The following is a 14,810-nucleotide window of genomic DNA, read 5'->3' as shown; positions in this document are numbered from 1 at the left end:
ACTCTTCAAAGCTGAAGCATCTTTCGGCTCTTTCTCCTCCTGCCTTCTTCTGCCTTGGGCACTACGGTGTCCTTCGGCGTATCAAGGATGAGCAAAACATACCCAGGTTTGAGACACCCCCCAAACAGAGGGTTCCCCTGGTCGTGTGTGTGCACATATACACACGTGTGCACACAGCACTGCCACCCTGTGGCTTGCTAATCATAAAAGGGGTGGGCGTGTGTGTGTGTGTGTGTGTGTAAACTTGTTTTAGGGTTTTTTTCCCCCAAAAATGCCATGAATATGGTATAAAAGCTTCGTACAGACACATACTCTACTCTGCCTTCCCAACATGGAGGTGCCCAGCTTGGCACACACACACGGCCAGGCTGTAAAAGCGTGCCAGCTGTGCCGCTACAACTGGCAATATCAATACTTCACCATCAGGTTCAGATAACAGGCAATTTGCAATTGTCATACATATTCTACCTTTTCCTTTTTTTGTGTGTGCGTGGTTAATTGTGAGAGGGAGGACAGCAGACCTTATCTCTTGCGACTAGTGGTGGCAAAACTGAAAAATTGTTTTCATTACCAGGAGGAAGGCTTTTCACATGCAAATTATCAATATCATTGTGATGTGGCATTTTTATTAATCCAAACCAATCTGACCAAAAAGAAAGAAGGATCATTCTTGTTTTATATCAAACACTTTGCTCTGACAATGGTGAGTTGTATTTGATGAAATGTTGCATGGATCACACCAGTTTTGCAATTTACTGCAGAAGAGAAAGAAATAGAAAGGACTAATGGATGGGGATGGGGTTGGGGATTTTTGGGTTGTTTGGGAGGTTTTTTTCTTTTGCTCTTTTTCTCTTTAGGACACTTCTCATAAACACCAGTCAAATTATGCCAGTTTATGTAAGCGTTTTAACTTCTCTTCTTCAACATCAAAGAAACTGATCTGGTTTTATAGATGTGAGTATTTTTGTCTCTCTATTGTGTGCAGTTCCCCTTCAGACACTGGGAAAATAAGGTCATGTTCCCTACCGAGTCCATCCCTTTCTGTTGATTTTACTTTCCTAAAATCCTAATAGAGCTTGAAATTAATACTGTTTAATTTTCTTCTCCTTTTCTTCTGAACCACCAAAGCTTTCTCGTTGCTGCTATACCACTCCGGATATAAAGAATATGACAGACTTGGAGTCTTCCTTCCAATGGCAAATTTCCCTGAAATGAGAAAATCAGAAGGGTTTTGGCTCTTTCTCCAAGGAAGTAAAGGCTCTCCCTTCCAGCCTACGAGATGAGCAGCAGGGATGCTTCTTCACTTAGTTCAATAGGGGATGGACCACATAAAGTTACAGATCACTCTGATGTGGCTAAATTCAGATTCACTGACATGAGGATATGTCTAAATGTCTCTGCTAGGACTGCATCTCAGTGCTGTCTGCTTCTCCAAAAAGAACCATATTCACACGCCCCTGCCTATGACAAACAATTTGTCCAGCATTTGGGAGACCTTTAGACTCACAACTCCTCCAGGAGGCAGGTGAATGCACTTTAGTGATGGACCTAGTTGCTTCGGGACCCAGCTGGAAAACATTTACTCAAGGGTAAATAAAGCCAGGTGAGGAGACCGACAGTGCTGGAAGCCACTTGGTTATTACCAGTGTTGCTTATTACTGCCACCCACAAGCAGAGATGCTGGGGGAGTATTCCCTGATCTCTTGCTCTGCATGGAGACCAGCGAGAGCATTCAGGAGAAGATGGAGGACATCATACCTACTGCATCAGCATCCTTCTTTCCTGCTAATGAAGTTACTGGGAAGGAAAAGACACTTTATGCCCCTTGGGAGGTGCCTGACTTTCAAGGGAGGGACTGAGGGTTTCACTGGAGAAAGGACCCAGAGGCAGGTTCGTCGCCAATGAGGCAATGGAACACCACAACCCTGGTTGATACAGACTCCCATGCGTCATGCCCGTTCATCACATCGGAGCACTGTCTAGCTGTATGAAATGGGCTGTAAACTTTGTTCATTTTGGCTGACTGATAAAGGCTATGTGTGTTTTACAGCATTACGAATGTGATGGAGAAATGTCCCCCGAGACCTCTCGCTGCACCAGGTCTTATCATTTGTCATAGCATGGCAAAGACCTTATAGGTCATCTTCTCTGGCCCTCCTTTGCTTACCCAGGACCCGCTACCTTTCTCAATGATGCCTCTCACATAGATTAAAAGCATTTTAAATATGTATTATTTTTGCACTCTCTGTGTATCCGTGCCTTTCATACCCACATCTTAAATTCATTGCCTCTCTGCCAGTTGTTTGTAAATGTCCCTAGGTGTTTAACTCTTATTCTCTGAATCCTCTGAGCTATTGTTGGTGAATATGGCTATTACATATTCCTGATATTTCTCAAAGGTCAAAAGAAAATGTAAAAATGCCATTTCTTTTCTCTTCTCCCTTCCAAGCTGCAAAATGCAATATTGTTCTGGTGCAGTTACTTTTGCCGTTATGCTAAGATATTTTTTTTTTAAGTACACCTTATTGTATTTATTGCAAATGTTCTGGATACAGAATTATTTCCCCAAATTATTAGGAACTAGAAGATATAATAGCCTTTTATTCTGTTTCAGAACATATTACTCTACCACAACAGTCTATTTGCGACAGTTTGCTCTCATCTTCCTGCAACCCATCTTACAAATGAGACATAAAATTGAGGCTTTGGATGCTTACGGACCCAATCCTGCAACATTTATGCACCTGTTTAAGCTGAATCATGTGAGGATTCATAGTGAATTGAATGTGCAGAATGACTAACACTTGAGGAACTACGGCAATTGCTCTAAGGCAGTTTGCAGTTCTTCAGGATAATGAGCAATGCATGAAACCAGGGTGCATTTTCTCCTCCTCCCCCGAACCTGGCCAGGATGCTGTAAAGGATGGACTTGGAGCGAATGCAGAGTAAAACATCCTCTCCTGCCATCAGTGCATTCATGTCTTTCACTACAGTAAGACTCCTGATCATGCAGAATTTAGCCCTCAGCAGTGGAACAAGATTTCTAGGTTTTCATTGCAGAGTCACAGTTGGTGATGTTACACAGCCTTGTTAATTGATTACAAAATAATTCAGGAAGCTGCACGGTTCCTGCATCTTCTAAATAGCTTGTGGCCTCCTTGTTCAAACCTGGCTGTACTTCAAGGTCCTGGTCCCCGTGTTTGAAGCCTGATCAGCTGAAGAATGACCTTTCTCTCTGACCTACATCTTTCAGAGGAATAAAGCAACAGATGACACCAAGTACAGGATTCAGAGAGCTCTTTCTGCAAGCCCTTAGCAGTGGAGCTCTCCAGTGAAGGGCATCAAGCTTAAATCTCAGCTTACCCTGCAAGGAGGGCTGTTTATCATTTCGGTTAGTAGCAGCATTCCCATTGACTCTGCAAGAGCAGAGTCAAATCCCAGCGTGTCTTTTAAGGCAAGCTACTCAGCAGAAGCAGCATCTCAGCAAATAGGATGTCCCTGCACCTGCAAGAGTTCTCATCCAGGCAAACCAACTCCCATCACGCGCTGAACGATCCCCTCGCTTATTGCTCAGCCTCGATCGAGATTTGCGTTCTTGCACATCGCCACCGTGATTGGCAACTGAAACACAAAGATCAGACAAAAGAAGCTGAAACACCACCTGGGATGGAGCTGAAAAAGATGCAGGAGCAGATATCTCCATCTGTATTCTCGAGGATGGGAAGCCAGCTGCGGTGTGGTGCTCCGGAATCACAGGGGACTGGTGCTCTGTCCTGCTGCATCTCGGGAAACCCCGATGTCAGTCCCTGCATCAGCAAGGTCACCTCGAAGCCTATTTCCTCATCCTCAGGCCAGTCACACTGCTGTGAAACACCAGGATAGGGTGAGCATAAGGAGTCCAAGAAGAATAAAACAGAAGGAAAATTAGGCTTTTCTCAGATTTATGCAGAAGGTGAATTATGGGGCTACTTACACCACCTAAAATCACTTTCTCCCCAGGGGCCTGAATATGCTCTATTATAAAAGCTGTATACTGGACTGTAAATTTGCCATATATGCTACAGTGTAATTGTACCAGACTTACCTATGTTGCAATTTTTATCTATAAACGTAGCAGTGATTTGTTTGTCTCCTCTTTCGACAAGAGTTTCAGAATACTCGGGAAAGCACATGGGCCATAACGTGCTCCTTCCACCATTGAACCCAGGTAAAAAGTCTTCTGCTGATTCTGCCTTCCCGTACACAGCACCAGCATCATGCATCCCTGTACGTATGGACACCCTTACCCCAGTGCAAAGCACCTTGGCATCCTCGGTAGGAATCACGCAGCACTGACAGCACATCGTGCCCTGAGCGAGGTACTTTTGTATTGATGCAAAAAGCCGTGCACAGAAGGGAAAATGGCAGCTTTCCAAGTGGCCCCAGCTAATAGCTCTGTTTTGCTTAATGGTTTCTCCCATTCAGACTAAAGATGCTGTTTTAAATATGTAAGCAATTAGTATCTCTCTCTCTCAACACATCTGTGCTTCTTCTGTCTGCTGCATTATAAATCCACTGTGTCCCTCCCCAGCTCGGCAGTGCATGTATTACCAGATACTCTGATTTTCAGCAACTTTCCGGTCCGGAAGAATTGTGCTGGGATTTGGAGACACTTTGCCAGGCTGGCCTTGCCTAAGCCCTGGCACAGCCGGCATCTCCTCTGCAGGGCTGGAGGGAAAAGACCCCTCGGTCTTTCTCTGGCCACTCTTCGGTCCAGCCAGTCCCTCTTCTTCCCAACTTCCATACACTTTCCCTTTCCGGGTAGAACCCGCAGCCTTTTCTCTCTGTAACAAAATCCAAGGGTACGCCTGTGGCTTGCGGGAGGCTGCTCACCAGGGCTGGGAGCATGGCAGGGATGCATCCACGCACCTGGAAGCAGAGCCCCACGTGTGGTTCCTGGCTCACGTAAATTCTGCCGGTCCAAACTCCAGCGCGATTTAAAGAGACGTGGAAGGACCGGTGTGCCGATGATGCTCGGCATGTATAGTACTGCAGGGAATTATTGTGACTAAACCGGGAATTACTAGTCATTAGGCGTGATTAGTTATTCACCATCTTTTTTTACAAAGTGTCTTCCAGCCCAGCAGATCTGCGCGCGCCGAGGCGCGGGTGCGATCCCCGCCACCGCGGGCCGCGGTCACCTTTGTCTCGTTCCATCGCAGTTTTTCTCCGTTCGGGGAGAATCCACCCGCCGGCGCCTCCTGCCCCGCCAGGACCGACCCCGCCGCACCGCGCCCGGCAGCGGCCGCGCCAGGGCCGCGCCACCGCCGAGGGACCCCGCGGGCGGGGGGGCGGCGGCGGGGACCCCCCCGGGGCGCGGGGCGGCCGCTGCCGGGACGCGGCGGGGACGCGCCGCAAACTTTGGCGGCGGGGGGCGGCGGGGCCAGGGCCCGCCCCGAGCGCCCCCTCCCGCGCCGGGCGGGGCGGGACGGGCGCTCCGCGGGCGCCGAGGGGCGGAGCGGCCCCGCCGGGCGGCGGCGGCGGCGGCGGCGGCGCCGAGCCGGGACGCGGCGCCGCGCTCCGCACCCCGCGGAGCGGCGCGGAGCGGCCCAGCCCGGCCCGACCCGGCCCGGCCCAGCCCAGCCCGGGAGCCATGCCGCTGCCGTGCCGGGGCTGGACGCTGGCGCTGCTCACGCTGCTCGTCGGTTTCCTCATCTTCGCCGATATCTCGGAGATCGAGGAGGAGAGCGGGTAAATACCCCTTCCGCGGCGCGCAGGGGCGCGGAGGATAGGGGTGCCGGAGGCGGAGGCGGCGGAGGGGGCGGGCGCCCGGACAGTTTCTTTGTCTCCCGCTCTCCCGGCTTCTTGCGGCGCCGAAGTGGGAAGGAGCTCGCTCCGCTCCCGCGCAGCGCCGCGGAGCCGGCGGCAGCCCCGGGCGGGACCGCCCCGCCGGCGGGCAGGACGGGGCGCGCCGGGGCTCGGGGCCGGGGGCAGCCGCGAAGGTCCGGGCGCGGGGGCGGGAGCTGGTACCGGTCCCGTTAGAGACGCTGAGGTACCGGTCCGGGCAGGGATGCTGCAGCAGGCACCGGTCCGGGTAGGGATGCTGGGGTGGGTACCAATCTGATTAGAGATGCTGGAGCAGATACTGGTCTAGAGAGAGGGGTTTGGGCGCAGGCAGAGCTCAGGTGTTGATGGACTGATGGAGCAGGTCCCTAAGCAGGATACGGGTGCGGGCAGTCTGCTGGCCAGGGGTGGTGGGGCAAGCTGCAGCCCAGGGGGCTTTGGGTGCCAGTACTGGTCCGGATGGGTGTGGCAGAGCGGGCACCGGCCTGCAGGGGTGATGGATAAGGGACAGGTCTGCAGGGTGCTGGAGCAAGGACCAGTCCGTGGGGTGGGAGAGATTGTGCAGGGACCAGTTGGCTGAGGGTGATGGAGCAGGGTGGGAGAGCTCAACCCACTTGTCTGTCCCCACGGGCTGCGGCAGGGGCTTCATGTTTATCACCCCTTCCTGATCACTTCCATGGTGGGTGTTTACCTGCAGGTGCCCTGTACAACAGGGGCTGAAGCAGCCCCTGTATCTGAGGAGAGGAGCAACACCCTACCCACCACATAAACCCCATCTCTGAGAGCTGCTTGGAAACTTAGGGAATGAGAAGAACAAATGTGGAGGGGAGGGTTTGCATTAACTTCAGGAACTCACTTACAGCAGTGTGGGAAAACAAACCAAGTAATTCTAGTACTGTGGAGTGTGCTTGTGGCACCCAAATTGCTAAAGGTCTTTTTGTTTGGGACCCGGTGGCATTGTCCACTGTGCTACATTAACACAAACACCTGGCTGAAATTATAAATGAAATGCAGTGATGTTTGTCATTGTTTCTTTGTTATATTATATTGGGTGCCACAGGCGCGAAATGCTTAAAGGTCACTAGCCTTGTCCAGAAGCATCCAGCACCGGACTGTAGGTTACCAGGCTAGATGAATTGTTGCTCTGCAATGAGCTGCCACTATCTATATAATAATAAAGGAAATTAAAATCTTCAGAAGCGTCCTCCCCATCAGACAGGCTGCTCCGATCCCCTTGCTTTCCTCCTATCTCCTTTTCTGGCTTCTGTTCTTTCTTCTCTCTCCTCATCTATCTGCTAGATCTGTCTGCTAGAACTCACTGTGCCCTTATTGAAAATGTATTCTGCTTTGTTACTTACTTGTCCTGTTTTTCACCTTGGTTCATTAGGGTTTCCTAGCGTTGTGGGTTTTTTGCTCTTCTCTTTTCTGTACCGTGTATGGAAATTGGACGTTTGCTGGTTGCTTATCTCCAAGCCCTGGCATCTGAGTTTGCTGCTGTAGTTCCTCCAAGGAAGTACAGCCAAGCAGTGCAGCGGCAGAGACGGCAACAGGGTCAGATGAGTTCTGCAGAAACAGCGAGCAGCTAGTTTCATACAGCATTTCAGAAATTGTAGTGCACAAGGTAACTAGCGAAGGAGAAACTCCCTATACCCCAGGGAGTGAAGGAAGGGGTCCTGCACCCAGTGCCCTCTAACATGCGTTAGTCCTAGATCCTTCACAGAGAAGTTCCTGCACCCACTGTGCTTCCAATACAAAGATGCACAATGCAAAGGTGGGACTCTGCTGTATTAAGAAGTAATCACGAACAAGGGCTCACTGCCCCCTTCTCTTGCTTTGCCCTCTCCCACCCACTTCTTCTCCCCATTGCATCTCCGAAGTGGCTCAAGTTTGATGAGCTTCTTCATCCCGAACACAGCAAGGGGCCAAACACTGTTTGTCTTACACCGTAAGCTCTTAGCACAGGAGCCTGGCACAAAGAGCACTTCATCGCTGTGTGCTGCTGTGGTACCAGGAATGGTCAACACAACCTTCTGACCTGGCTGAAGTGTATTGCTGGGGAGATGTGGAAAAGCTGAGTGCTTGAGCCGCAACAGGTCAGGGAATGATAAAGAACTTTCAACTTCGAGGGCCACATCATAGCAGCATCTTTTGCAAACAGGTCCTGTAGGTAAAGGGGACTGTTTGACAGCAAAAGTGCACAACAGTGTAGGGAAAGAGACCCTTCCAAAGTTTCCCAGGAGCTGTCTGTGTGTCCAGGATCAAAAAGCTCCTCTCCTTGAGAGGTTTGGGAGGTACCGGGTATTTGTGCAGCTCTCCCCCACATCAGGAATATTTGGCTGTTGGATCATGTGGCTCAGCAGCCCCCTCCGCACCCCCACAGGCCATCTTTGCTTTGGTCAGCAGAGCCCAAGCTTAGGGAAAGCAAAGAGCTGGCCAGGTGTCCCCTGGCAGGCTCACGGCACTGAGGGGGGCTGGGAAATGCAGGCAGGTGCAACTCCTTTCTTCTTTTTCCTTGGCATCGAAACACTCTCTAATTATTGTGAGGAGCGAACAGCTTGCCCACTTTTACACATACCCTGCCCCCTGCCTGTGATTTGGATTGTCTTTGGAAGAATATGCCTCATACGGGTGGGAGCAGGGGGGAGCATATTTCTCTCACCTACAAATACTGAGAAACTGCAGAAAGAAAGAACCAAGTGTTCGTTAGTTACAAAGTAAGAATATAATATTGCTGGCAAAAGGACAAAAAAAAAAATTATGCTGTTTCCCTGGACAATAAGTTCCCAGCATCACAGGTGAAGGGAGGTGGGAGCCAAGGGCAGCTGGAGCTGGTCTGCCTGCCAGAGGCTTCTGAGAAAGATGTTTGCTCCTTAAGCAGTCCCATCTTGCTCCTCCAGATATTCTTATAACACCTCCTGCAGCCGGGAGATACTGAGACAAAGAGGTGTCAGGGCAGGGATGAAAATTCAGCAGTTTTCTTGCTCCTGATGCTGTGTTGCTCTTGTTAGCCTGTTCCTCCCACGCTGCAGCCACCCCTGCACATGGGTTTTCATCCTGCTACATCCCTGTCATTATGTATACGTATCACCTATAGACGCATCGCTTGAATTGCATGCTCGGCGATGCTGCGGGATGTCAGTGGGCAGGCAGGCACGCTCGTCCCGCTCGCCTTGGCTCGCTCCTCGCGCTCGCCGGCCCGTGCTGCCACCGGGAAGCATTGCCATTGCCATTGCCAACGGTCCTGGCACTTGGTTCCCCAACAACCACCTGGTTCCGGGCTGCTGAACTTTTCCTTCAGCCCGGTGGCGCCTGCGTTTCCCTCCATCGCTTCGGCTCTTTGTTTCCCTGCGAGGAAACAAAAGACACATTCACGTCTGTCTTGGGGAACACGAATGCAATCGCAGGCATTTCTTCATCCAGCCCAGGGCAGGGGAGCAGGCCAGACCTCTGGCCGCTGAGGAAGACAAAGGATTCGGCACTGAGTGGAATAATTATTGCCGGTGACGAGGAGGAAAATTCTACTCCAGTTTAAAGGGACTCTTTGTTACTACGCGTCTGCTGTACCAGTTCTGCAGGGGTCCGGCTGTGTCCTGATTGTCTGTAGAGGGAGCTGGTGACCCGCTGCCACCAGGTGACTTCTCAAATTAGCCCGTGAGCCATCTTAGGGAGCACTTGACACTTGGTAATGGGATGGTCTTAATATGAGTCAACCTTTTCTCTGCTAGTCCAGACCACATGCCTTTCCATCCTGATTACAAGAGGAATTATATTCTGCTCTTTTTAAGTGATGAATTGGAGTATCTAATATTGCTGGCCTGCCTGGCAGCTTGTCAGTAAATTGCCACTTTTTCCTCCTGTGCCCTTTTCCAACACCTGCCTTTCAAAGGCTTAGTAATGCCACAAAGAGATTTTGTGTCCTTTATGGTGGCTGATGTGCTTGCTCTGAGTGGTCTGTAGTGTGCTGTAGTCGTAACACTTCATGTCAGGGTTGGTCCGTGGAGTATAAGGGTCCTGCTTAGATCTTTCGGTCTGTGATTCACTATGCCTGACCCAGAGTTAGTCTAAGACTTGCTCTCCACCAGAAAGTTTTGTTGAAAAAAAGTGCTATATTCTACCAACATACACTTTTGTGCACTCACACCGCGGTTGCGCACAAACCGACAATTATCCAGGTTAGTCTGGAGGAGCAATACCTCTGCAGGACAGAAGCCCACAGACACCCTGTAACCATTCACGTAAATGGAGCCAACAGAGAGACCTTTGTATTCGTTGGGTATGGCAGGGCTCTAACAAAAGCCCCGTGACACATCAGGCTGGAAAATAAAAGCAATGTTGGAGCACTGATTTGAGTAAGAAAATACTCAGTGTAGGTTTTGATTGCAACTCTTCTGACCGTAACTTGAGCTCAAGCAGCCGATTTCAGGTTGGTTGCAGAGCTCCCCTTCCTCCCTGTAAAACACAGCTTCATCTCCTGCTGCCCTGCGGGGCAGGGGTGGCTGCCGCAAAGACGTATCCAAACCCCCTGTGCTCCTGCCTAGAGCGAGCTGAAGGAGATGAATATCCATAGCTTGTTTCCTTAAGCTGATCAGCTCCAAGGGAATGGTGGGAGCAGCGGTACTTGCAGGGAATCGATGTGTGGCAGGAGGGCTGGGAGCAGCGGGATGGAAAGCACTAGCAGACCCCCAAGCGATCCAGTGGAGCAAAAAGAAAACCCAGTGCCGTGAATGTAACCAGTCCTAAGGCCTTTCCAGTACAACTGGTGAAAAGTTACTCTTCGGTCCAGTCCTGATTGTCAGCAGCTTGCAAGACCCCAGGAGGGGATTTCTGAGCTTGCCAGTGAGTAGGGCAGCAGCTGTGGTAGGGGGAAGCACGTTGCCAGCCAGGCCTTCTTGGGTGCAGAGCTGCTGAAGCCCCCAGCAACCAGAGCAATGAAGCGAGCAAAGCAATTCCCACAAGGGCTTCAGGTTTCCCTTTTCCCCAGGTGGGCTTTTTGTTTCCCATCTCTAACCCCGCAAATGCACAATTCCGGCCTGGAATGCAAAGGAGACCTCTTTCTCCCTGCAGAGAACAAGGAGGTGCAAAGGGTTCGTTTAGCGAAGGCTTGTTGAGCAGCTAACGGCGAGGTTAAGTGCTGCAGCCGTCAGCAGTGCGGTGCCCGCTCCTCCGTCCTACTGCCGTACTCGTGGGCAGAGAGCAAAGCCCTGGGACTGCAGCCATCAGTGACACAGCAGATCCTGCTGCCCGTGGGCCCTCCTGGCCTCTCCCGGACATGGATGAAGGGATGGATCAGTTTTCTCTTGCATTCTCTGCAGCAGCCGTGGTTATTCTGACTGGACATCACTTCATCGGTGCCTACTTGTGTGCCAGGTCTGCTCCGATCTTCCAGGAAAGCCTTTAACAGGAGCTCCCTCATCTTTCCTTGGGCTTTCAGGCTACACATACTTTGTTTTTTCATCCCTGAGACCAGCACTATTTAAATAGATCTACAGGCATAGTTGCTATAAAAACAGTTGTTACCAAGACAGACTTCTAATTGCCTCCATCATTCGTTTTCCCTCGGCCTGGGTCATCCTCAGCAGCAAGAAATAAACCCAAATGACAACACTAGACAATAATTATTTTGCCATTTCTATGGTTTCCGTCCCCAGTTGCCTCTGGAAACAAGGGAGTTCCCTGACACAGAAGTTCACTGGAGGAACAGTTTCAGGTCTCCTTCAGCAGACACCACAGCAGAGCAGGCTGGTGTCAGCAGCTCTGCCCCTTGTAAGGCAATAGAAAAAAGATGGAAAAACAAAAAGAAGAAAAAAAATCTTTACAGCTCTTTTTTCTTTGTGTTCCCACTGTAAATCTAAAGTACTCCTTCTCTTGACTGAGCAGCAGCCTTGGTGGTGCTGGTGGCCTTGGATGATGCGTCCTCAGCAGCAGCAGCTACACTGGCTGTGATGAGGAAGCGAGGGGGCTGATCCAGGGAGATGGGCACCACCGCACTGCCAAAACCTGCAGGGGAGCAGTGATGGTGAGAGGGCAGGCTGGAAGCAGGAAGGTAGATGAGCCGGGAGGGCAGCGCATGGTAAAGGTGCTCGGTATGTGGGTGGTGGGACCAAAACTGTCCTCCGGAAGCAGCGAGTGATGCTACAGCACAAATGCCATGTCCTGACCATCAAGTAACCATGTCAGGAGTCCTTGCACCAGCCCCAGGGTGATTGTCGCTCTTGGGGGTGATGCTACAAGGCAGAAATACTGTCAGGTTTAGGAATGCTCCCTTTCACCAGGCGGTCAGCAGCTTCATCACCCCGACCCAGCTAACTCTACTGGCCCCGCTGCTGACCCTTCGGAGGTTCCTTGTTTGCACAGCATTTGATTCATCGAGCTGGCTGCTTGTGCACGGGGTCAGCTCTTTCCAAATTTAAGTGCTGGACTCCTCATTGCTACTGCAAATAAAGTCCTTGTTATTGCATACAGAAATCCACTGGGAGTATCACAACCACAAAAAAAAACTCCAGGCTGGCCATCTGCATGCTGAGCATGCTGTCCCTCCCCAGCCAGTGCTCTTCACGGGCAGGGCTTCTTTTAAAAGCACATAGTGTCGCAGTCACGACACAGTGTTGAAGTGCGCTCTCAAGGCTTCCCTCAGTCAAACAGCATCACAGTGGGCTTCAGGTCACCTGTGTGTCTGGCAGCTCTGAATTGAAGGATGGTTCTTCCACCGTGACCCGTCACCTCCCAGCCCAACCTTTACCAGCATCTTCAAGACAATAATTCAGCTCTCAGCCAGTGGCTACAACAGGGGATGTTTTCCCCTGTGAAGGTTAAGCACCATCATAAGGCATCTCCAGCACCTTTTCTGACACCCAGAAACATACTTGACTGCGAACCAATAGCTGCTCAGTTGGTAATCCAACAACTTCTTACTGCTGCCTGGATTTCCGTGGCTTTATGAGCCAGGGGAAGAAGAGGAGGCCAAGCTCTGAAGCCACTATTGGCTTTTCAGTATGTGGTATCTGGACATTGTCACCTGGGGGACTAAGTCCTTGCGAAGCTCCTGGGATGGCTCCGTTGCTGGTGAGTGCCTGTAATGGTGGGCAAATAGCTCAGGTAGTTGCTAGGGGCAGCTCTCACCCAGGCGCTCCCAGTCCGCTTCGTGTAGGCACCAGGTGTTATTTTGAGGATGCTCGTACAGAAGAACCACCCCAGTAAGATGTTACTGCCCAGGAGAGGTCCTCGGCATCCATGCTCACAGTGACAGAAGAAACCAGACAAGACCGTTGGTATTCCAAGGGGCTCCACAGAACAGTGGTAAAAGCAGGCAAGAGATGGGAGGATGAGCCGGAGGACCCACAGCCCCTCAAATGTGATAGCTTTTCATATTGCACCATCCCCATTTCCTAAGGTGTGTGGCATCCAAGATGCTGCAGGAGCCACTGGGATTTCTGCCTTTTGGGATGCAAATGCTCAGGGTGACAGGATCTGCTGCAAGACTGATGCTGTGCTGTTTGTGCTCCCTGATAGCTCTGCTCTGTTGGCTGAAAAAATTATCTCAGGAAAAATGTATAATGTAGACACATTTTTTAAGTAGTGAGGCTTTTGTTTCTGCTCCTTTCTAGGTCTTTGTTGGGCTTTTGGGGTTTTTTCCTTCTGTCTTCCAGAAGGGGAAAGCTAAATACACAAACACACACCCCCTAGTCCCAAGCCCCTCACTGGATCCTTTTTGCCTGCTTCAGTGTCTTTTCCTTTGTTGGCTGTTTAATTAACAGAGCCAAAGAAAGCAAGGTGATGCCAGGAATAAATGTCTAATGGAAGACCTGAGATGAAGGAGGGAGTAAGGTCCTGCCAGTATGCAGGATGGGGAGAGGTAAAGGGTGTGACATTTGAGCCCTGTAAGCATGTGAGTATTTTTTCTTTAGAGCAGCAATAAAACAAGATCATCGTGGGGTGATCAAGTCAGGCCACGCTGATGTTACGGTGAATGCACGTGGATGTGAGACCTGACACTCTACAGGTGTGAGAGACTTTTCTGGCTCAGGGGAAGCGCATTGGAGCACATTTCTGGCTTGGGAGCAGAGCCTGAAAGTCCTGGACCATGGCTTCCTGGTGGGCAGCAGTAACCATCAGGCTTTTCTGAGCATCCTCCTGCCTCTTACAGGTCCTTCAGAGCAGGTGGCTGGAGGCAGGGACAGGGATTTGGTCCTGCTGTTCCCATTACCCCAGCGCAGAGTGATCCCCCAGCACAGGCTGCCGTGAGTGTTCCTCCCATTGCCTCGTGTCCTTTAGTTGTCAGAGCTGTGCTGTTCCTGCTGGGTCTTCACCAGTTTTGTCACGTCAGTGTTTCAGCCTAATTGGCTTATTCCCTATTAAGCAATAGGTGTCTCTGTTTTGCCAACTCATGTGTCTTGATTCCTGCGTCCTCAGTGCATGCTTGCGGTGATTACACCGTGATTTGCAGCCAGGCAGAAATCTCAGGGCCAAGCCCTGCTCTCAGTTACACGGGAACTGATGTGGAGCCACGGTCACCACCTGACAGTAGGGATGCTGAGCACCTCTGACCTTCCCAACTTGTGGCTACTGGGATGGAGCCTGCAGGATGGATGGTGCGATGGAGGTGGGATTGGGGCATGAGAGGAGATGATCAAATAAGCAAGGCTGGTTTGCATGAGACTGACGGAACGGTGTTTTCCATGGTGGGTAATACCAAGTGCTGCGGGCAACAGCAAGGCCATCGGCTGATGGATTCACACCAGATCTGCTTGGCTTGCTGGAAGATGCTATGCCACCAGCCTGCCTGGCCAAGCACTGCCCCTGCAGCTTGTATGCTGGAGCTGCACTGGGATCCCAGTGGGGAAAGGTGGTTTTCCTGAAAGCCATGGTATGGGCACACTCTCGCAAATGTGGTCATATGACTTGATAGAAAGAATGAAACCTGGAGCAGCAAAAATAGCACCTGATATTTAGGAATTTTTTGACACTCGGGCTGCCAAGATGTGACAATA

General features: G+C 50.9%; 1 protein-coding gene and 1 long non-coding RNA gene across 3 annotated transcripts in view; one reads left to right on the top strand and one right to left on the bottom strand.

The window, feature by feature from the left end:
* Nucleotides 1–660: 660 nt before the first annotated feature.
* Nucleotides 661–5,354, bottom strand: LOC114015213 (uncharacterized). Its single transcript, XR_003559012.2, has 3 exons — nucleotides 4,085–5,354; nucleotides 3,364–3,621; nucleotides 661–1,206 (listed from the first exon to the last, which is right to left on the bottom strand). It is a non-coding gene; the product is annotated as an uncharacterized LOC114015213 (long non-coding RNA).
* A 168-nt stretch (nucleotides 5,355–5,522) lies between these two features.
* The window catches only part of ST8SIA2 (ST8 alpha-N-acetyl-neuraminide alpha-2,8-sialyltransferase 2), a 33,082-nt gene continuing 23,794 nt past the window's right edge, over nucleotides 5,523–14,810 (top strand). For both annotated transcript variants that reach the window (XM_055717249.1, XM_055717248.1), the window contains exon 1: nucleotides 5,523–5,730. In XM_055717249.1, coding sequence (XP_055573224.1) covers nucleotides 5,633–5,730 — 98 coding nt within the window. In that variant the 5' untranslated portion in view covers nucleotides 5,523–5,632. The remainder of the gene's footprint in view (nucleotides 5,731–14,810) is intronic.

Source organism: Falco cherrug, chromosome 7 (genome assembly GCF_023634085.1).
Source record: "Falco cherrug isolate bFalChe1 chromosome 7, bFalChe1.pri, whole genome shotgun sequence".
NCBI classification, from domain to species: Eukaryota; Metazoa; Chordata; class Aves; order Falconiformes; family Falconidae; genus Falco; species Falco cherrug.
Note: the sequence above shows the minus strand (reverse complement) of the source record. Positions and strands in the feature narration are given on the sequence as shown.